The sequence below is a fragment of the Amphibalanus amphitrite genome, unplaced genomic scaffold (assembly GCF_019059575.1).
Source record: "Amphibalanus amphitrite isolate SeventyFive unplaced genomic scaffold, NRLGWU_Aamphi_draft 000108F_arrow, whole genome shotgun sequence".
NCBI lineage: Eukaryota > Metazoa > Arthropoda > Thecostraca > Balanomorpha > Balanidae > Amphibalanus > Amphibalanus amphitrite.
The window spans coordinates 545,348-569,433 of NW_024881603.1; the positions used below are offsets into that span (position 1 = coordinate 545,348).

The window sequence follows — 24,086 nt, forward strand, 5'->3', positions numbered from 1 at the left end:
CCCCATCTAACTCGGCTCCTGGGCCACGTAGTGACACGCGGTAAGCGGCATTCGAAAGAGCGTAAAAAATAATGACGGAAACACTTCGGTCATTTTTTGGTTCAGGTCAAAGGTCAGGTCGCCAGAGGTCATCAAAGGTCAAATGTAGTTCATTTCAACAATTTTGGAAACTGCCAACGGCCAACTCGGGAACCAATAGAGCTACAGCGCCGCGGAAAAGCGCATTCGATAGCCCTTTTACAGACCTTTCTGAGTATTATTCTCAGATTTGACCTCAGGTCAACGGTTTAGCCTCCAGAGGGCAAAAACTAAAAATAGCAGTTTTGACGGAAATGTTTTTCGTCAATAACTGTTGATTCAAGAGAGCCACGACATTACTTTTGACAGCATCGTATTCGTCTCGTCGAGACGCGTCGAATGAACTATTTGTTGACCTTGAAAGTTCATTTTGAAAATTTGACCTCAGGTCAAGGTCATGACCTGACCGGAAAAGGTCATCTTGCATATCAGCCGATCCGTATCGTCGAGCTGAATACATCTGACGTGTTTTCATCGCTCTAGCACGTCTTTATCAAAAGTTACAGCCAAAAAACTGCTGGTGACCGTTCATGACCTGAGATGACCTCAGGGGCACACAGAGGGGTCATAGGTGCATTTTACCGACTCAATGTGTCATGTTTACCTATGAACCGATGTTTGAGAGGGTTTTGAACATCATTCGTCCAAAAGAGGCGCATTTCAATTTTCTCCCGTTCACTATGATGGAGAGGTCGCAAAGTTAACCTGACCTTAGGTCATCGATATCAAAATTCCGAGATATACATTTTGTACATACTGTTACCCTTATCAATCGCTGAAAGTTTCAAGGCGATCGTTCAGTTGGTGTAGCATGACGAGGATTGAAACTTTTTCTTAGGTGAGGTCACTTGACCTGACCTGGTGACTTGACCTTGAGAGCCCTGGGTCTGAAATTTTCACAACATGTGTGGAAGAGATGCATGAACAGGTGTGCCAAAAATGGCGGCGCGGAGCGCCGCCGTTTTTGAGTCATCTGCGAAAAACCGCAGGGGGAGGGGTGTTCAAACACCCCCCTCCCCGGCCCGGCGCGGGTTAACCCGCGGCCCCAGCGCGACCCCTCACCCGTGGTGTCCCAGTAGGCATTTCTCGAAGCGGGATCGTCCAATTAGATAAGGACTTTTCTATGCTAGTTTTAGGAAAAAAGCGCATTCATCCTATTCAGTACTCATCTGCTTCGCTTGTTGTAACTGAATAGTGGGCTCATTCGCATTATTTGACGCCTTGAATTGTTTTTATTCGATAAGCCCAATGGTTCGCTTCGCTGACAACAGACGTTCAGAGTTCAGACCATCCTGGCACGGCACCATGAGCGCTTCCAACGTCATTGATCTGTGTGAACATACGAGGTCATGACATGGTCTATACTGGTTTCCTATCAGGCATAAATATTGCACACACACATACACATACCCCCCCCCCCCCACACACACACACACACATGTGGCAAAGCAAGAGCTCCACAGTGTTGTCCAAACAGGTAGGACTTAATGAGGCACAACAGGTCGCAGATTCGCACAGGTATTCGGCGGTTTCAGGCGGTACGCCGCTCAGCCGGCGCCGCTCCTCCCCGCTAGCAGACGCAGTCGCCGCCGCTGAGCTGAGTGTCGCCATCCTTCCTCCTTACTAGCACACACAGTCGCCGCCGCTGAGTGTCGCCATCCTTCCTCCCCGCTAGCAGACGCAGTCGCCGGCGCTGAGTGTCGCCATCCTTCCTCCTTACTAGCACACACAGTCGCCGGCGCTGACTGTCGCCATCCTTCCTCCTTACTAGCACACACAGTCGCCGCCGCTGAGTGTCGCCATCCTTCCTCCTTACTAGCACACACAGTCGCCGCCGCTGACTGTCGACGAGCCGCTGCTCACCGTCACCACGTCGGGGTCGCTGCCGCCGCCCACCAGATGGCCGCACTGTTCGTGTGTCAAAATCTGCCGACAGAGCGCGGTCAGGGTGGGGCTCAGCAGCACTGCCCATATGCCTGTAGCTCGTAATGTGACAACCGCGTATGATAGTATAGTGACTTTGTCAATGAAGGTTTACGAGTGGAGTGTTTACCATGGATTAGCGCACCTTTCTGACGATGAAGTTCATGGCCTCGTCGATGCCCTTGTTTTCCATGGCGGACGTCTCGTAGGATCCGACGAAGCCGCGCTGGCGCGCCCACTCGGAGACCTTTTCGGGGCTGGACGCCAGACCCTCCTTCGGCAGGTCACACTGCCAGACATAACACAAATTTATACTCGCCGGGAGAAGAATGATGATTGTTCATTACGGTAAACACTTAACAGACACCCTCCGAAAAGTGGGTCTCATTTTAAAAGTCGCTGCATTCCGATTTTTTAACCCGCGCCCCAATGGGGGGGGGGGCTATTCATCGCCCCCCGTTTTTCTGCAATAATTTCTAAACCGCTTGGCGTATCGACACGAAACTTTGTATGTATGTATGTGTGTATGTATACATGTATGTATGTAATGTATTGACGATCAAGAGCAATCCACAATCGGCGTGGCGATTACACTCCGGGTATTATCACAACCTCTCCCCAACTTATGGGTGTCTTTCAAGGCTCGGCACTTGGTCCCTTACTCTTCACGGTATTTTCCAATGATCTATCACTTTATACTGAGGATGCAGCAGTCTTCCAGTACGCTGATGATACTCAATTGTTGGTGAGTGGCCCTTTAAACGACCTTAGGGGACTCATCTCGCGCTTGGAAGCGTCACTGGCGTCTCTCGACCACTTTCAGTACGTTCGGCTGTATCAATTTGACACCTTGTGTCAAAACCGGAACTTCGTAGCTATCATGGGTCGACCGGAAATGACGTCAAAGTGACGTCATGTTCGGCCAATTTCGATGCAATATATTGAACTACGGCAATCACTCTCAAAAGATCAGTTTTTAAGCGAGATACAATTTCTTTGCATTAGAGTACTCAGAATGCATATAGATTATAGGGCTATCAAACTGCTATATCGGATTTTCAACATTTTGAAATTTTTGAAAATTATACCTATAGGTATATATTAAATCTTAAAATCTATATTTTTGTCCTTTTTCAAAAAAGTTTTTGCCTTTTGGAAAAAATGGAACATTTGTGATAGAACACATACCTACCGGTGATCTACTCAGGAAATTTTTATTCCGATATCTTCAAAAGTAGCCAAGTTATACCAATTATAGTCAAAATTTCACTATTATAAATTTTTAAATCAATTTTTCAGTACATTTTTGACATCGTGTACCTCGATATACCTACATAGCACCATCGTGTTCCTGATGTTAAACTGCATACGACAGACACTTATTTTGTTGAAAAAAAATATCTTAAAATAAAAAATAAAAAATATCTTTTTTGTTGAAAAAAATATACCGTTCCGTGCTCGGTGCTTCTATCCTCAGGATACTGAAATCCTTCTCCTCCACGCCGCAACCTCCCTCCGGGCTGGACAGGCAACTTTATCTCATGCGGGCTGCTCCCTTGGAGCGACACCGCTGCTCCCGAGGGAGCGCACCCCGTAACCGGGTGCAATGAGTACCTTGGGGCTGGGTGGCCTGTCCTCTGGACGGGCTCAGCCCCGGTGACTCACTAAGTCACTAGGGTGCCTGCCCAGACCAATGTCTCTCCCTGTATCCTATCATCCTCCCGGCTCTGAAATGGTCCCATTGGACCGAAAGGGCCTAACCCCCCCCCCCAAAAAAAAATAATAATAATAAGACCTGGGATGACCTGGCCTCGACCTGAAAATCAAAGAACAAGTTTGGCTAAAGCATCTTTTCACGGGTGTATAAACCAAAAATGAGCCTGTTCTGACTTGTAAGCCAGCGGCCAGAGCCCAAATTGTGAACAGGGAAACATTGATAATTTTTACTTTGACCTGACCTTTGACGTCATCAGTGACCTCGAGGTCAACGAAATTAGGCTCCGTTCGACAGTTTTTTTTTCCGGGGCTATCAGACGTCGTTTGAATTTTGACAATCGGCACAGTAGTTTCGGAGTTAGGAGCCCCCCCCCCCCCCCCCCCCCACTAGGGCTCGTTATACGCAGACCCCAGTGGGGCGCGGGTTAAGAGAAGTTATGGTCTGCAAGGCGATGCAAAGTGGACCACTCATCTGCGTCCCGTTTCTAACGCCAGTGAGATCGGCTCTCGGGCCGTGTGTCACCTTGTTTCCGAGCAGGACGCAGGGCACCGGGTCGCCGTTGGACAGCTGCACCTTGTCGTCCAGGTCGGCCTTCCATTTGAGCACGGCGTCGAACGTGGTCGCCCGGTTCACGTCGAACACGATGAACGCCGCCACCGCCTCCGTGTAGTAGATGCGCGTCATAGAGCCGAACCGCTCCTGGCCTACCGGACGCAGAAACACGAGACGTCAGTTCAGCCGTTCAGATGACGCCAATCAGCCAGAAGTTTAGTCACAAAAGCGCTAGGGAGTAGGTGCTGCGAAACTTTGCCCTGGTGCATGGGTGAGGGTTTTCGGTCACGTTTCGGTTTCATAAAGTGAGGAATTAAGGAAAACCGTGCTGCGAAAGTTGTTAAATGAATCAGATCTGCTCCATGTAGCCTGCCAACTCGTGAATTCTGCATCCCATGTGAAGATGTTGACCCCGGGCCGCGAAACCCGCGTCCCGTTGGCCTTCGCCGGACTCCGTTCGCCGTGGTGGGAGGTCGTTTTCCCGCCTTGGTTTTCCCCCCTCCCCTCTCTTGTTATCTCTGAATTACTACTGAGCCAATAAACTTCAAACGAACGGCAATTTACGAGTAACTCGATTTATAACTTTCCGTCAATAATTAATTAAAGGTACCTTTGCAATTTACATTCCTCACTCTGTGTGAAGTGACTGCTTCCAGTCTGGTCACAAAAGGTCGCACTGCTAGGAAGCTACGCTGGCGGGTACGTGTGACTAAACTTTATGGCCATGGCCAACTATGCATTTCTTTGATGGGACTCTTTTGGTCATCAGGGACTGTTTGGCGAACTTCACGTGAAGGTCACATCAAGATCTGGTAAGGTCAAAACCAGGTCTACATGTGAGATGACTATAAACTTCCTGGCTCCTGCTTAGGTATAAAAAATGCCATTTGAAAATGGATTTCCGGCATGCGCTAACTACGCAGTACGCTTGCAGGACGGTTGTGCGCCCACTTGCCTGCGATGTCCCACAGCTGGAGTCGGACGATGTTGTTGGCGTCCCACTGAAGCACCTTGAGCGCAAAGTCCACGCCTATGGTGGCCCGGTAGTGCTTGGAGAAGGTCTGGCCCACGTAGCGCCGTATGATGGACGTCTTGCCGGTGCCGAGCTCGCCGATGATGAGGATTTTGTACAGGTGCTCGCATCTGCTGTTGACCTGCCGAACCGGGTTGCTGATGTGTGTAACACTCCCAGGTCTCCCAGGACAAATAGCCACACTGTAGTGTGACACTACACTCCACTTTCAGGGTTCATTGCTGCTATGGCTCGTTCATCGCCAAAAAAAAGAAGACAGCTATATTTGTATGGAAAAGCAGTAGGTACATACGCCGGCGCCTTGTATTCGGTCGTAAATGAAGCCCCTCTGCTTGTCACTACTAAGCATTACAAACAGATGTTGTTTTTGCTGGTATAGACAAAGCATTTGAAATATTTTTTTTAAATGAGGTCATTGCCATTGGTCGGGTCACCAGAGTCATCAATGATAAATCATTTTACCCGATTTTCCCGAGCCCAATGTTCGACAAAGACGCTCGTGCTGTATGGTTCAGAGATGAGAGAAGCTAAAACAGCCCACAAAAACAAGTGATAGCTCATAGCCGTCAAAGTTGACATGTTTACAGTCCAGCCTAAATCTTTCAGAGACCAAAAAGGTGAGCATGGCTTGTGGGAAAAGCTTCAGCGCATTCTAAATTACATAGTCCCTACGCTGAACGGGCGGCGGGCAACGGCACAAATAACCCAGTACAATATGCTTCAAAAATGCATGTGATATGTAGTATAGGTACCTAAGCGTAAGCTAGCCAACCCCCGCAGTGAAAATTCTTAAGACGAGTCCCTGTGTTGAGACGCACTCGGCATGTGCGCTGACTCACCATTCGTTTGACCCGGCCCACGACCGCGCCGCGGCCGGACCCCCTGTTTTTGAAGTCGCTGCTCCTCGCGCCAGCCATGTCTGACGCCAGGGTCCACCTCGAGGGGCAGCGTTGGACTCAGCGCCGCCGGACTCTGGAGGACCACCTCAGCACCGTCCGACCCTACACCAGCGCTCGGAGCGGCGGCACCGCAGGCTCCCGGTCCACTCGGCCTGGCACACAGTGTCAGCCAGGCTCTCCAGCTGCTCAGCCGCCAGGCCGGGTCCGCCCGCCGGGGGTCCTGTGCTGGCCGGTCGGCCACGTCTGTCCACACCGGCACTCCGTCCCGCACTGCGCCGGCGCCTTCTTCCAGCGGCCGCGTGTCACTGGTCGGAGTGAACCGGCCCGGCCTGGATCACTGCGTGATGGACAGCGACCACGCTTGTTTATAAATTTCGTCCACGCGATGGTCGGACCGGGCTGGTATTTAAACAAGACTGAGACGTCCGTGGTCCGCCCCAGACGACTCTAGTTCATACAGGCCTGAAAGTGAGCAGCTCAGATGTCTTTCACAGAACTGCGCACGTGCACATCAATACGCGTTTTTCGGGCTTAGCCTAACCAAATAAAACACCGTTTAATTTACCCTAACGAAACTTACGCTAACATTTTTGATCGTTTAATTGCAAGTTAGCCTAAATCTGGCTTATGCTGATATGAAGGGAATATGAAGGAGCCGTTGAAACAGAGCCAGAAAACTTCGCCACGGTTATCATGCGACCAGCTGAACTTTCCGCAGATTGGGAGACACTGCTACGGAGTTGAAGAGGCTAGTCCACGGGCGTAAGTAATTATTTTTTCCAATCAAAGGAAGGCGCTATACGGAGTATATCCCAGTGCGTCATTGTCAAGTGACTTACAATACCTTTATCCGGCCAGCTGTCTGCGAGGTGAAGTGGTTGGTTAGCGCAATCGCCCCGTGTTCAGAGGACCGAAGGTTCGAATCCCGCCGGCGGCTGAAATTTTTGGCGCGTTGTAGGTTTGTAGGCTGTAGGTTAGGTCAAGTTAGGTTAGGTTAGGTTGTTAGTTTTTGTTTGGTTTGGTTACAAAGAAGCATCTTCAGGTATAGTGCTTACCTTTGGTTGGAAAAAAGAAACACGCAGTCCATGGATGGCTCACGCCGCGCTACATTTATGAACAGGCATTAGTGACGCAGTTCCGAGTCCACGGGTCCGGCACTAACATCAAATTCGGTTGATACGTTCAGAGCATATTCCCAGGAATATTCACCGCGGACGGCAAATTTCCCGAAAATGGCCGATCGGAGTCGTTCCCGGATGTAATAGGTGTTCTCTATGTGATGCCACAATGCGTGCGTGGTCCTCGGCATCAGTATTTCGGCTCGTGGGTCGTTCACATAAATCTGAGCGAATGAGGGTGGCTGGTCTCCGTTGGCTTCGAGTGGTTCAAGTCGGTCCCGCAGTCCGCACCACATGTACACGGCACGTACCCGCCGGTGCCAGCAGGCTGTGGCACCCGTCACGGCTCACGCGCAGACATCGACGACAGGGCCAGCGCCGAGTTCAGACTTCAGATGCCTGGAAAACTGACGGAAGGTACGCGCTTCCACACCGTCGCCAGCCCAAAGATGGCGCAGCACAGGTGGCGGGGCCGGCACGGGGTCAAGGAGGACCTCCCCCATCCCACCCACCCCACAGCAGAAGGTGGCACGTTCACCCAACCACCGTAAGGCCGCACGCGCTACGCCAGCCTGCAGCCGCTCCCCTAGCATCATAGCATTAGTTTGCACTAGAACATACAGGGTGTAACGAAATTATCCGGACATCTATTTTTTCGCCATATCTGCTCGCACAGTTTCTTGTTTAATGTGGAAGCTGGAAAATTGGATGAATGCATATTATCACAGACGGTGTCTCGGTCCAAACTGTATTCGAGCCGGCCTGGTAGCCCCCGGGTCACAGAGGCAACGCCACCACGGTTCACATACGAGTGTCATGAGCGCATGTCACGAGCGCAAGTACGCGTGCACCGGCGCGGCGGCCGCCAGCTCAGCTCCATGACACTCCTCCACCCCGAATACTTGCACAGCATGGACAAGCAAATAAATACGCACATCACAGAACAAATAACAACTGAAACAAAACGCCTACTCATAGCTCGCCACGTATCGGTCTGGGGGCCGCAGGGTGGACCGGTCTCTCAGCCGGTACCGCGGCGCGCTGGGAGAGGGTGCGGACGGCGGGACGGTGGTCACACCCGGCGCGGGCACCGCTCCGGTCAGCCCTGGCGGCGCCGGAACAGGCGGCCGGCCAGGAGCAGGCGCTCGATCAGGAGCCGGCAGCCGGTCGGGAGTGGAGGCCAGTTGTCCGGGAACGGGAGCATGCCGTGCAGATGCAGCGGCGCTCTCCGTGACCGGATCAGGAGCAGGTATCGGTGTCACTCTGGAACGGAGAGGATCGTTAGCGACATGCGGAACAGCTGAATATCGCTCATGAACCTGGTCGGCGTGCCGCACAATCACCCTTACGTCATTTAGCTCCACAGTGACCTTAACTCCCTCTACGAACACTACACGACCGGGCGCCCACCGACAACGCTCCAATCCCTGCAATCTATCGACAGCAGGCACATACACAGGGTCACCCGGGTTCAGACATCGTTCACGGGCATTTCGATCACGGTACGTCTTTTGAGCCTCCTGCTGTCTCCGTATACGCTCCTGCCTATCTGGTAGCAAACCATCTAAATGAGTGCGTGGCACACGACCCAGAAATAATTCGGCGGGCGTACATGAGGTCGTAGTATGCGGTGTTGTGCGGTACCTAAACAGAAATCGAGAGACCTTGGTCTCAATGGACCCCGAGATCTGTTTGTACAGCCCGTTTTTGAAGCTTTGCACGCTTCTTTCGGCTAAGCCGTTTGATTTGGGTGATAGGCTGGGTGTCGTTAAGTGCCTGATCCCATTTACACTGCAAAACGTTTTGAATTGCTTTGATACAAAACACTGGGCGTAGTCTGTCACTAGCACTGTTGGCACTCCCCAGCACGCAAACGACGCTCGTAATTTTTCAATCGTGATCAGTGAGTCGGAGGAACGAGTTGGGTAGACGTCCATCCATTTGGAGTGGGCGTCGACTATCACCAGAAACATCTATCCGTTAGCCGAGCAATAGTCTACATGGACTCGCTGCCAGGTCGAGTCGGCCACTGCCAAGGATGCAGTGGAGCGTCAGGGGCCCTGCCCTTCAGTTCCTGACACTTCACACAACACTTCACGATATCACGAATGTCGTCATCGATTTTTGGCCACCAAACATACATTTTAGCCAACATTTTGGTTCTACACTCGCCAGCATGACCTTCATGTAATAACTTTAACATGGCACCCCGTCCCTGCGGCGGAACCACCACTCGTGACCCCCACAAAACACAGCCATCCTGCACACTCAGTTCACCTATACGGGACCTGCACGGCTGAAAATCAGGGCTGAGGGAAACACTATTGACATCCGGCCAGCCATCTCTGACATATCGATGTACCGCTGACAACACGGGATCCAGAGCGGTCTACCGCTGTATCTGGGACACATTCACTGGGGAATGGGGATGAGTCGATGAACTCAAGTAAATGGACAGTCTCAGCCGGAATTGGAACGCTCGAACAAGCCTCCTCGCACGAAGGCAGCCTGCTAAGCGCGTCACAGTGGCCTTGCTTAGATCCTTGCCGGTACTCAGTAGGCCCCAAGCATCAGAGCCCAGCGGACCATCCTAGGTGACGCCATCACGGGCAAAGGTTTCTGCTCTCCTATGAGGCCTATGAGAGGCTTATGATCTGACTGTATAGTGAAAGTTCGCCCCGCTAGGTAATAGTGAAATTTCTTAAAGCCGGTCACTACAGCTAATGCCTCTTTATCAGTCTGTGAGTATCTAGTTTCGGTGTCATTCAACGTGCGCGAATAGTAGGCCACAGGTCGCTCGCCCTGTGACGTCCGCTGACTCAACACACAGCCAATGCCGACCGGCCCCGCGTCACAGGCGAGAACCACCGGAAGGGCGGGATCAAAATGGGCTAGTACAGGAGGGCTAACTACCATCTCTTTGGCTTTCCGAAAAGCAGACTTCTCTGCCTCAGCCCACTGCCAGGGCTGATCTGCCTTTAGAAGACGATAGAGCGGAGCCAAGACACTCGCCAGGTTCTCAAGGAATTTCCCATAGTAGTTGATTACAAGCCACTTACGCAGTTCCTTAGCATCCCGCGGTTCCGGGGCACGGACAATCGTGGCCGTTTTTTCGTCGGTGGTCTCCACACCACGGCTGCTTATCTTACGCCCCAGATAGGTCACGCTGCTGACGCCGAAGCTACACTTGGCCTTGTTGACCCTAAAACCCGCTTCCTCCAGCCGTCTAAGAACCTGCCGGAGGGCCTCGTCATGCGCAGCGGCATCGACACCCGCGACTACAATGTCGTCCAAGAAGACCCGAACGCCGGAGATACCAGCCAGGACAGTTTCCAGCGTCCGCTGGAAGTTGGAACAGCGACACTGCACTCGAATAGGCGAAGGTCAACCGAAGGGGTCGAAGAAGACCCCTCGGGGTGTCTACCGTGAGATACTCGCGGGCCTTTTCATCTAGCGGAAGCTGATTATACGCGTTTTTCAAGTCGATCTGTGAAAATATGGTACATCCCGACAGTTTTGAGTACAGTTCCTCCACACGCGGCAAGGGATACTGCTCTGCCTTAGCAGCCCTGTTGACGGTCAAGCGGTAGTCCCCACACACCCGTATTGACTGACCCCCAGCCTTGGGGACAACCACCAAGGGAGCCACCCATTTGCTGTGCCGTACCTGTTCCCAGAGTCCGCCACGGATCTGGTCCTCCAGCTCGGCGTCCGCAGCTTCCCTGAAGGCCAGCGGTACGGTGCGAGGCTTGAAGAAACTAGGCTGGACGTCCGGGTCTACGTCGATGCGACTTCCCCGCCTCGATAGCAGCCCAGCTCCTCCTTGAAGACGTCAGCGAACTCGTCCAGGATGGGCTGCACACGGGTCTCCGCAGTCACTCAACAGATGGAGGGCCAGTCGAGCCTGATGTGTCCCAGCCAGTTCCTGCCGAACAGCCAGGGCCCACCACCTTCGACTACGATGAGAGGTAGTCGCTGAGCCTGTCCGCCGTACTGAACGTTCACTGCAGGCAGCTGCAGTGAACGTTCGAACGAAGCAGCTGCCCCATGACTGGCAGCTGCTCACCGCTGTAGGTCTTCAGCTTCACCGAACACGGTTCCAGCTTCGGCCCTCCACAGGGCCAGAGCTGCCGAAACCCGGCGTCAGAGCAGACCGACAGAGTCGCCCCGGTGTCCAGCTCCATCTCGACCTTCTGACCGTCGAGCGCTACCGGCACCATCAGCGGCGGTCGCCTGACACCGAGGCCGGTCCGGACGGTGAAAATGCTGTACACCTCCTCACCGGTCCCGGGACTAGAACTCCTCGGTTGCGTAGTGCCGTCCTCTCTGCTACCCTCCTGCGCGTCCGACCCTTGTAACGCGTCGCCATCAGCCGAGACATGGCGGAGGTGCTGCTGGTTCTTCCTGCAGGCAGCTCGGACGTGACCCCTGAGGCCACAGCTGTAGCACACCTTATCGATGAACGGGCACGTGTCCGGCTGATGATACCTCAGGCACCTGAAACAGCTCGCCGCCGTGCTGGCCCGGGCGTCGTCCTGTCATGCTGAGAGCGCAGCCGACCACCAGCTCTGGAGTCCGCTGCGCCGCCACCGCCGTCCCTGTAGCCGGCAGGAGCGCGGGCAGCACCGGCACCCCTAGAACTGCTACGCAGCCGCAGCGGACCCCGGGCACCAGTCAGCCGATGAACGAAGGCTCCATCTGCTCGCTGCTCAGCACCGCCGTTGAGCTCAGCCGCACTCGCTGCCGCCGACTCGTGTGCCTGGGCCAGCTGCTCCGCCGACTGGAGCGTCAGCCCCGGCTCACTGAGAACCAAGGTTGCAGCAACTCGTTCCGTATGCCACAGACCAAACGGTCACGCAGCATTTCATTAAGGACATTAGGTGCGAACGAACAGTCTTTAGCCAGCTTACGAAGCCGCGCTAGAAAATTAGCAACTGTCTCACCGTCATTCCTGAAGCACGAATGAAACCGGAATCTGGCCACTATTTCAGATTTATCCGGCTCGAAGTGACTTTGCAAAACGCTGACCAGCTGATCGTATGTTTTCTCACTTACAGTGGCTGGAGCAATAAGATCTTCCAGCAGACCGAACGTTTTTGCGCCGATCGCACAAAGCAGCACGGCCCGCTTCTTTGCTTCTTGATCACTCCCGATATCATGCGCCACAAAGAACTGATTTAACCGCCGCGTATAAGCACCGAAGCACTCAACGACCGCATCGAACTCGGGCGCCCTGCCCGCCATCGCCGCGTATTCGAGCCGGCCAGGTAGCCCCTGGGTCACAGAGGCAACGCCACCACGGTTCACATACGAGTGCCCCCAGCACGGATGTCACGAGCGCAAGTACGCGTGCACCGGCGCGGCGGCCGCCAGCTCAGCTCCATGAGACATATCTCTGGTATCTGCTCTCAACTCAGCAGTGACCTGACCTTGCGAAATGACTCTTGCTCTGAGTAAGAGTCGAGTCGCCAACGGTTTCATTTGATAGTTCTCGTTCAAGGAAGTGGAGAGAAGGGAGTACAGTCTCTCGTTTCGTAGTAAGGCTAAGTGTTGGTGGCATGGTCGCATGAGCCAGGAGCTGGTCTGTCAGCAGCTGGACATCAGCAGCAGCCAGTAGCACATCTGCCTGAGGCGTAACAGACTGGGACTTGGTGGCAGACTCAGTCCGGCCTCGATCGCAAAAGGCGCCCTTTGCCAAGTATTGAGAAGAGTTGTCAAGATAGCGACAGGGAAACGCAAACAGACTCGAATTCTTACCAAGGCAGATAATAAGAGGTCCCACATCATGATTCACCATTACCCGCCCTTTAGCTTGGTTTTGCTGCCCTTCAAACTGAAAAAGACAATGAAATTGACGGGAAAACAACCAGTCCACCACCTTTGGACTTAGGCCAGGGCGTGTCCACTGGTCGAAGGAAGAGATGAATGAGATGGCCTGGTCGGATGTGAAGCCGTTCGAGCTGCGATATCCGTTGAGCCGTCAAATTGACCATGTGTGGGCTGCCAGCAGCTCAAACGGCGTCGCCCGGCGTCAAACATCCGGCCAAAATCTAGACCTGAAGCATGTTCAGCTGCTGTGTAATATTCAAGCTGTTCATGACGCCACAGAAAACCACTATCAGTGATAAGTATTACCGGCGCAACATCCTGGCTAGCGATTGGTTAGAGCCACTCAACCAGGCTGCACAGGTGGGCTCAGTTTCTGCACGTGTACTGATGCCTGATTCAAGCCGCGCAGTTTTCATGCGGGGCGGCGCACCACCATGAAGTCCCTAGCAGAATGATAAGTGATGCCGAGAGGACCTATTTTTCTTTTCAGCTTCTCTGGGGGGCCAGCGGCATCACTGCGGGGGCCACGCCCCCCCCCCCCCTAACATCTCAGAGGAAGCCCTGGGGGCCAACCATGTGTTTTGCCCCTCCCCCCACACCCACTTTTTACTCGAGGCCCTCTCGTCTAGGACGTGGTTACCTTACAGAATAAACAAACTCGGTAAAAATAAGTTCCACGAATCCCCACGCACAGAGTCCAAGGGACCCTTGTTGATCCAAGGAGGCCTTCTATCCATACTCGTCAGCGGAGGCCCCTGGAACTGATGCCCTGAGAGGCGCTAGTGGATCTGAGGAGGCCCCAATATCCACACTAGTCTGGGGAGGCCCCTGACACTGGCGGTCTGAGAGGCTCGTCTGGCGTCTATCCACACTAGTCAGAGGAGGTCCCTGAGACTGGTGGTCTGGGAGGCCCCTCCATCCACACTAGTCAGAATTGGCCCCTGACATTGGTGGTCTGGGATCCCCCTACCCTCACTAGTCAGAACTGATGGTCAGAGATACCCTTTTATTTATACTAGCCACAGCTGCACAGGAGCCCCCTGAGATAAATGGTCTGAGAGACTCTTCTATTTATACTAGCCTAAGGCGCCCCTGGGATTGATGGTCTAACAGGCCCTTATATTTATACTGGCCGGAAGAAGGCCAATGAGACTGATGGTCTGAGAGACCCTTCTATTCACACTGGCCAGAGGAGGCAATTGAGACTGGTGGTTTGAGAGGACCTACTATTCATAAAAGGCAGAGGAGGCCCATGAACTTAAGGGTCTGAGAGCCCCTCCTATTCATACTAACCAAGAGACGACCCTGAAATTAATAATCTGCGAGGCCCTTCTATTCATACCAGCCAGAGAAAGCCCCTGGGATTGATGATCTAAGAGGCCCTTCTATCTATAGTTGCCAAAGGAGGCCCCTGAGACTGACGGTGGCCAGAAATGGCCTTTGAGACTGATGGTCTGAGAGGCCCTTCTATTCAAACTAGGCATGGGAGGCCCCTGAGAATAATAGTCCGAAGTCTCAGATGCTATACCTCCTCTGACTAGTGTGGACTGTGGATAGACGGGCCTCTCAGACCCTCAGAGGCCGGTATCCCTCAGAGGCCGGTATGGGATATTAGAGCTCAGTGAGAGCTTGTGTGGTGCCTTCAGTGGCCTTGTGGAGCCGTTAGTGTTCTCTGGCGCCGGTGTGTCCTCACTCCTCGTCACCGGTGTGGGGCATTTAGAGCTCAGAGATACTGGTGTGGGGTCCTCAGAGGTGTCGGTGTGGGTCCTTCAGATGCACCTATAGAGCCTTGAGAGTTGAGATGCACACGTGTGTGGGCCCCAGAGGCGCCGGTGTGGGCCCTCAGAGCCACCGATATAGGGCCTTGAAGGAAATTGTTCATTTTCCTGAAATTTGTATTTTACTACAGATTAATGATTTTCATGATCATAATTATCAGAAAATAAAATAAAACCTTTTTGTATGAAGGATTATTTTCCATATTTTAATCTAGGAAGAACTATATTCTATATAAAATTATGTTTATCGCGGAACCTTACAACGCGTTGACCAATCATATTGTGTAGTTCAAACCTACCCATGCTGATTGGCTGACGATGAGGTGACTGCATTCCTCTGCAAAGCGCGCATTCCTCTGAAAGGAATTGGAATTTTTTTGGAATGAGAAATGGAATATCTTCGTCTAGGGTGATTGTTGAGCCGTAAAAGCCACAAAGAGCCAATCATCTTTGTGCTAGTCTCAGCTCAAGCTACAAAGTACGAAACTGCTATTCCAGTAAAAAAAAAAAACATGTGAAAAGTGAACTATTTCCTTTAAGAGACACTGGTAGGTATGACCTTCAAAGGCGCCGGTGTGTGGCGCTCATAAACACTGGTGTGGAGCCATTACAGGCGGGTGGAGCCGTTAGAGGCCGGAAGGGGCCCTTAGGTGCCTACAAGGAGCCTTCAGAAGCTGGTGTGGCACCCTTATGGAGATAAGCGTGTCTACTTAGCCAGTGTACTAAAATCATATTTTTGCTTGGGTGTCAGAGGGGAAAATTGCTGACCAAAAAAAGGATGAGAGTGAAAATTGTCGGTCAGGTAAGGCCCAAAGAGTGGGAAAATGATCAAAAACATTAATCTATCTACAATTGTGACAGATGTAAAACAACCATTCCCGCAATTGCTCCTTCTCGGTGGGATTGGGAGTGGAAAATTGGGCTTGAAAACTGGAGGTGAGAGTGGAAAATGATTTGCATTTCGATGTCGTTTCCCACCCACATCTACAAATTTTGGGACACTGTTAGCAGCCCTCGAGGTGCTCTCACGAGCTCTGTGGGGCCCTGCCGAGCCGAAATATGGCCAGATTTTTTTTTTTTTTAACGGCCAGTGCCGCCGCAGGGCTCTTAGGACTTTTATTCTCAGGGACCTCCTCTGCATAGTTTGAATAGAAAGTCCTCTCAGACCATCAGTCTCGAAGGCCTCTTCTGGCCACCATCAGTCTCAGGGGCCTCCTTTGTCAAGTACAGATAGCAGGGCCTCTCAGATCATTAACCCTCGTCCGCACATGGGGGGGGGGGGGTGTGGTTGCCACTCCAGGTAGTTTTTTCTGCTCTGCACTCAACATTTTTAGAGCTAGATGCCTGATTTTTCGTATAGCTGCTCCTCTATCCTTTCTCGATGTCCACTGAAAATGTCAAGTCTCTGTGGTTTTGGGTTTCCGAGATATGACCTTGTTCATCAGGTCATGTCATGACCCAAATGACAAATACCCAATATCTTGCGTTGGCCATGGGTCTTGTGAGCTTTTGACACATTGATTTCGGCCTTTTTTCCCAGTCTTACCTCCCCCTATCAGTGAACATGTTGTTCGACGATATACAGATGTCAAGGTTAGGGTCAAGGTCAACCTAGGTCATCTGGAAACATTGCGTTTTAGGCAAGCGGAATTTACTTTTTGTGAAGTTTCTTTGACTGTATTTTTAGTAAAAGTTTCTCATTTCATGATCTCATGTAATATGGACACATAAACAATCGGTGCACACATCAGTATACACACAGACACACACAGATATACAAACACATATCATTGACCTTGACCTAACTTGACCTGAGATGACCTCACCAGCAAAAACCTGGTCGGATAGAGTGACATAGAGGTTCTAGCTGGCTTGGCACCAAAATACGGCATCGTCATCGGTATATGATGAGCAGCGCACTCGATATCCAACGGTGACCCAAAACAGTAACATTTTTTAGTTTGACCTAACCTGGAAGGTCAATGCCTGACCTGAAAAGGTAAAACTGGGCATCATTGGATTCGTCTTTTCCCAAAGAATCTTTTTAGTCTTTACCGCAAAGCTCTATCTCCAATAGGAACGAAATGGCGCGGGGGGTGGCACCCCCCCCCCCCCATGTGCGTTCTAGGATGGGAAAATGGCATGTGCGGGCGAGGGTTAATCCCAGGGGCTTTCTCTGGCTAGTATGAATAGATCAGCCTCTGAGATAATTAATTTCAGGGTCTTCTCTTGGCTAGTATGCATAGGAAGGGCTCTGATACCCTGAATTTCAGGGGCCTCCTCTACCTATTACGAATAGTAGAACCTCTCCAACCACCAGTCTCAGGTGCCTCCTCTGGCTAGTATAAATAGAAGGGCCTGTTAGACTATCAATCCCAGGGGCCTCCTCTGGTGAGTATAAACAGGAGAGCCTCTGAGACCAAAAATCTTAGGGGGCTCCTGTGGTCAGTATAAATAAAAGGGCCCCTCAGACCATCAGTCTCGGGGGCCTCCCTAGAACAATGTGGAGAGGGGCCTCCCCAGATTCACTAGGACCTCTCTGACCATCAGTCTCAGAGGCCTCTTCTGACTATTGAGGATAGAGGGACCTTCTCTGACTAGTGAGGGTAAAGGGCCTCCCAGACCGCCAGTGTCAGGGGCCTATTCTAACTAATGTAAATTGAGAGGCCTCCCAGACCACCAGTCTCAGGGACATCCTCTGACTAGTTAGTGTGGATAGACGGGCCTCTCAGACCACCAGTGTCAGGGGCCTTCCCAGACCAGTTTGGATATTGGGGCCTCCGGCCTCCTCAGATACACTAGCACCTCTCAGGCCATCAGTCTCAGGGGCCTCCGCTGACGAGTATGGATAGAGGGCCTCCTTGGATCAACAAGGGTCCCTTGGAGTCCGTGCGTGGAGATACGTGGAACTTATTTTTACTGAGTTTGTTTATTCTGGAAGATTACAACGTCCTCTCAACTCGAGACGAGAGGGTCCCGAGTAAAAAGTGTATGAGGGGGGGGGGGCGGCAAAACATATGGTTGGCCCCCAGGGCCCCCTCTAGCATGTTAACTTGGGGGCCGTGGCCCCTGCAAGTGATGCCGCTGGCCCCCAGTGGAGCTAAAATCGCGTCACTGGGGCGGGGGGGGGGGGCAGGCAGTTAACACTTTTAGTGGCAGGGGAGTTGTTGTTTTCATCCATCCCTCAGGTTTTTCGAGAATATCTTCGAAACGGCTAAAGATAGGATGCTGAAATTTTGTGACTTTTTAGAACTAAACTAGGCACATCATTTGAAATTTTCAAGTTGATACCCTGATCAGGGGCGGTTCCAGGGCATCGGAAGGTCCATTGGGAGGTCCTATTCACGAAGTGAGTCATTTGGGTGAAGATCACTATGCTGGTGCACTATAACTGTAGGTATTCATTCTGTGGGTGGATCAACATTATTTTCGGGTATTAGAGGTTCACAAGTGATCACAAGAGATGGATCATAGGCGGTTCCAGGAAAGCAGAAAGGGAAGTCGAATTCACCTCCCAACTTCGGTGCTCTGACGCCGCCTATGAATTGCCAATCTACTATTAGTCATTCTATCACATATTTTGTAACATCAAAAGACCATTGCAAATCCGTTTTGGTAATGGTATTAGGCCCGGTGGCCGCGCCGGGCCTGCGGGCTCGACCTTGACATCTCTAAACAGGACCTCGGGGAAGGGCAGGACACAGAGTCTGAGCCTTAACCCTCGCACGACCAGGCCATTTCTCATAACACGAACGACCGGGGGGGGGGTTGTTACGACCCCCCCCCCCTGGCGTTTCGAAACGGAAGGTCGTAGAGCTTAGCGGAAAAAACCAACGGATTGCTCTCAACGAGATCTCGTGATTGGTGGTATATTTTTTGGTCCTAGGTCAACATTTGACCTACTTTTGACCGGTCAAAGGTCAAATTTTCGGAAAAATAGACTTTTTTCAACTTTCGGCGGCGATTGCGGCAAAACGGTGGGAGATATCGACTTGAAACCTTCACTATCGTGTTCCTTGATCAATTCTCTATCGTTTGTTATGTATTTCGTTTCCCTAGCTCTAAAAATGGCGCGTTGGGAGCGCCGGAAGTCGGCAAGGTCACAGTCGGCGGCAGAAATTCGAAAAATCAAAATTTAAATTTTTGAAATCTGATTGTATTTTTGGATTTGGGAGGTCCATTTGCTCCCTATAGAAGCTAATATTGCTGCATATTCCCATTGAGGTGACAAGAATTAGCAAAATAGTGGTTCGGGCGCTTTTCAAAAATAGTACCGGACGCTGTTCCTCTTGTGACGTCATAACTCCGTGACCTGACCTGACCCGGTCAATTTTCTTGCACCACACGATAGCCAATGCTTGCCCCAACATGCATGGGAAGTTTCATCATGATCCATCAAACAATGTGGGTATCACCGGCAGAAAACCGAGGGATTCGGCGCACACGTTTGGTAACTGTCGGCCGGAGGCTGTACCTCTTATGACGTCATAACTCCGTGACCTGACATGACCCGATCAATTTTTTTCGGCAAAAGATGCGCAAAGGTTGCCCCAGAGGGTATTGATAATTTCAGCCCGCTACGACAAGCCGTTTAGCGTGCACTTCGAAAAAACCTCAGGGGGGGGGGGGGTTGATACAAACCCCCCCCTAGGCGTTCTAGGGTTAAGGACAGGGCAGGCACTGGCCATGAGGCTAAGATAAGACACATTAGGCACGTGAGGACTGGGTAGGTTGCAGGGTCCGAGGGCAAGGCAAGGCGCGGGTCTGAGGCTGTCATTACACAGGGCTGGTAAGTAGTGCAAGATTCAGGGCCTTAGAACACCTGATGAACACCACACCTGATGGCAGGGCAACACACACACACACAGGATCTTAGAGCAGGGCAAGAAACAGTACCTAAGGGCAGAGCAAGATATAAGGACACAGGTAGGGCACAAGGCCTGAATGTATGACAAGACAGGGTATAGGGCCTGAGTTCAAGACAAGGCTCAGGGCATGAGGGCAGAACAAAGCACAGGTTGTGAGGACAGGTAAGGGCATGAGGACGGGAAACGGCACGGGACCTGAGGACGGGGGACACCACAAGGCCTGATAGCAGGGCAGGGCACAGCGCCTGAGAGCAGTGGGACACGAGACCTTAGGGAAATGCAGTGTGCAAGGCTTGAGGGCAGAGTAGGACACAGGGCTGATGGCATGGGACAGCACAAGGCCTGATGACAGGGCAGAGCACAGCAGCTTAGTGCGAGGGCGGGGTCTGAGGGCAAGACAATGCACAAGGCTTAATGGCAGAATACGACAGGGTCTGAGGGCAGGGCATGCACATGGGGCCTGAGGCAGGGCAAGGCATCAGGCTTGAGGAAGGACGCTGGGCCGGGGCATGAGGGCATGGGAAGGCACAAGACCTGATGGCAGGACAGGGCACAGCACCTGAGGGCAAGGCAGGGCACGGGGTCTGATGGCAGGACAAGTGTACGAGGCTTGAGGGCAGAGAAGGGCACAGGGCCTCAAACTAGGGTAGGACAGGGCACGGGCGTAAAGATGGGAAGACAGCGCATACAACTTCAAGGCAGAGTACATAAGGTATCGGATTTGAGGGCAGGACAGGGCGGGGCACAGGGCCTGAAGGAAGGGCAGGGCAAGGTACAAGACGTAAGGACAGGACACTGGGCAGGGCACATACCCTAGGGGTATAGTAGGGGAGGATATAACAAGGTGTACGACTTCAGGATAGAGCAAGGCACAAGGAATGGAGAGGGTATGTTTGTGCTTAGGTACATAGTAAATCAGGGCACAAAGCAATCGAAAAGCAACATCTGTTACACAGTAAAAGACCGAGGCATGTTACTTATTTTTGCTAGCACTTTTCCGCTGACACCCTGTCATTTCAGTGTGGGACGCAGTGGTTCAAATTTCGCGAGGGCTACGTCCCAAAGGCAGGGGGCTGCGTCCCCAAATGTGACGCAGTTTGTTAAAATATACCCTGAGTGTTTGAGAGAAATTGAACGTCGCGCTTATTGGGAGGTCGGATAGACCCACCCATGACCCTCAGTTAAAAAAAAACTCGTAAAAGGTGGCCGATCGCGGCGAAACTTTTCGCATTCACGAGCTAATCAAAATTACACACATCATGACAATTATATGACCCCGAACCCCATGACCCTTGACCTATGGCGTGTTTCTAGAGACCATGGCATGGCAGAATCGCGATTCTGCGTGTTAGCGCACATTATCGACGCGTTTTCAGACTATTTGTCTTAAAAAAACGCGCAAACTTGTGGAATGATTGTAATACCATGCCTTATGGTAGGTGTCAGGGTAGCATTAGGGTCAGGTGGTCAAGGTTACTGAGCTTAGATGACCTTGCTTCACCTTTTCAAGTTTCAACATGTATTAGTGTCCTTTTTGCAGATGTCGAATTTAGGATCCATTTTCAAGAGAGGTTTTGGTGCCAAAAAATATGTTACGAAGCTTCCCATGTTACGAAGCTCCCTTTCAGTGGTGATTGACACCTACTTTGGCTACCTGGCATGACACCTAGGCTAGCTACTGGACACTGGTTGACCTGAGCTTACCTGACCAGACCTACCCCCAGGCCCCAAATGCTGACAGGGGATTCAGGTTCAGCGCAAAATTTTGAGCAAGATAGCATTAAAATTGGGAGGTTCGTATTTCCTTTGTATTTCATTTTTGTAACCACCTGGTCGGGCAATGTGAAAGGGTGACAAATAAATATCAAAGCATGGATAAGATAGGCTACTATTTTTATTTTTCTTAGTTAAGAAAAGATAATCGTGTCAGGGCTATGACTAAAAATAAGTGGCCTAAATCCGATGAGAAAACAGGATTTGAGGGAACCCTAGGTTTGGCTCCTTGAGCCTCTGCCCCCCCCCCCCCCTCCAGCAAAAATTCCTTACAGGAGGCCCTGAAGCCCCCGGCCCCCACCTCAAAAAGTAGGTGGGCACTTGCCCACCTGGCCCCTCCTTTTCCTACGCCTATGCAATTTTGTTAATAGCCAAACTATCAAAAATAAAACACAAACTAATGTTTGTGGAATCAATAGTTTGATTCTGACACCAGATTGCCTCCATAAAAAATCAATTTCCTGATTGTCTTTTAGCATGTTTTGCATAAAAAACAGTCATTATTTTGGCTGTATTTTTTGTGTGTGGTTAGCTTCATCATTTTTCTTTGCCACCTGCTAGCAGCACTGCCAATTCTGCCGTCCAAAGGCAAAACCGCATATGTCGGGTCAGGTCATGAACCGACATATGAGTTTTTGCCTTTGGACGGCAGAATTAGTGTTTTACAAGAAGCATGCCAATTGGGGAAACTATGAGGCAGAAATAAAAACATTGATCGATCAATAAATGGATCTTGTACCTATAACCATATATGGGCATAAATGCAGTCCCCGCTATGACGGGGTGCATTCAGTGTAACGGGACAATACTTGCAGTATTGAGTACACCCACTGAAGAGAAAAAGCTTCCATTACCAAAGGAATGATAGTTAACGAGTAATACTTGACGAAAGTACGCACATTCACCCGAAAATGACGATGTTTTTTGCAGGTTCTGGGCGTCCACTTTGGCAGACAATCAGCTGGCCATTCCATAAATGGATCGGCACTATGTAAAAAGTTTAGAAATTTATTTTTAAAACAATAAATACAAATAGTAACTATTGAATAATAATTAATTTTGCTATAATTAACAATATTGTAAACAAATTAATACAAATAATAACTATTTACCATCTCTTAATTACTCACTTTTTCTGGCACGTTTCTGTCAATCAGCAATTGCCATCAAACGTCGGTTGGCCTTGAGTCACAACTTACTTCATTAGGACCGCCAGCTAATTGTGCGCTGAGTGAGTACAGGCCTTGTGTGAATTACAACTTGCTAATGTCTTATTTTTTCATTTGAAAGCTAGGATGCACAAAATCACATCCATTTTTTCGTTACATGGTCATGGCCCTGCCCACTCCAACCTCTCATTGGTCGATCAATATTTGGATTTGAGCCTTGTCCTTTACCCAACTGATGCACAACCTAACAGAACAGCTTCCAACAAAGTATGGTTAGTTTTACAATTGTAAGAATGCCCTGCTCCTTCATTTCAAAATGAAAAGTGATGCAACCATTAACAACACATGAGCCTAGTATCCGCCATCTTCACACAACTATATAGCCACCAAGATAAAGCAAAAAGGGATACCGGTATGGACTCTAGTCATGTCATGGCAGGCACAAGCTAGCTACAGGCAGTTTTTGCAAGAAGGTAGGTGGAAAAACAAAACAAAACAAGGAGACAAGTGACAACAATATGGGTGGGTGGAGTTCTTCTGGCTGTTTACTTAACCTTATCTATCATATATTAGGGAGAACAATATTTAGCTTACCTGTTGTAGACACACAACGACCACCATCCTTGAAACTGCACGTGCAACAACAATAACGCTCAAAGATATTCCGGCGTGCAAACAGCTGCGCCGAAATTGTAGCTCAGTCGTGCTTCCAAATCGACGTGGCACATCGCTGCCAGATCTTTTACTGGACGAGGAAGGCCTTTGAGTATGAAGCAAACTCTGGTGGATAAAATATGAACTAACAGAATCGTTTAATTGGCCGGGTTAGGGTAAATCTGGTTTAGGCTAACGTGCTCCAAAGTTAGTATAAACTCGGATCTGGGCTGTTCCTATCAAAATACACTAGTTTTAATTTATGCTATCCAAAAAGTTAGGGTAAAATAAAATAAATTGAAAATCGGGTTTAGGCTAACGAAAAGTTAGCCTAAACCCGTTTCACAAAAGCAGGAACTACATGTGTCATATGAAGACTGGGATATCAATCGCCGAACACCAGTTGTATGACATGCTCAGGTATACCACCGCAAAAATGTTCAGTCGGCGTTACCTAGGGATATATCCGTTCGGTGTAATTAAACTGGATGAGTTGGAAGGCCCCGCAAGGTCACCGAGTTTACCTGAACTCTGAAGTCGCCAAATTTTATACGACTGATGAAGTCGCTTATGGCGAATAGACTGGTGGCGTTCTCGTCAACTTCTCGTCTTGATCAACCCGGTCTAGTTGCTGCGTCTTAGTATGGCTGCAATTGAAGCGGAAAGTTTAATTGAACTCTCTAGGCAATTGAGAT

General features: G+C 50.7%; 1 protein-coding gene across 2 annotated transcripts; it reads right to left on the bottom strand.

The window, feature by feature from the left end:
• Positions 1-1,287: 1,287 nt before the first annotated feature.
• On the bottom strand, positions 1,288-23,670 carry LOC122380852 (ras-related protein Rab-32-like). Of its 2 annotated transcripts, none has more exons than XM_043364368.1 (5): positions 23,332-23,670; positions 5,226-5,424; positions 4,241-4,422; positions 2,147-2,290; positions 1,288-2,004 (listed from the first exon to the last, which is right to left on the bottom strand). In XM_043364368.1, the coding sequence occupies exons 1-5, from the start codon at positions 23,356-23,358 to the stop codon at positions 1,894-1,896; spliced, it is 663 nt and encodes a 220-aa protein (XP_043220303.1). In that variant the 5' UTR covers positions 23,359-23,670; the 3' UTR covers positions 1,288-1,893. The 2 variants fall into 2 exon arrangements, with proteins under 2 accessions (XP_043220303.1, XP_043220302.1); XM_043364367.1 differs by lacking the exon at positions 23,332-23,670 and adding an exon at positions 6,143-7,918.
• Between the last annotated feature and the right edge of the window lie 416 nt (positions 23,671-24,086).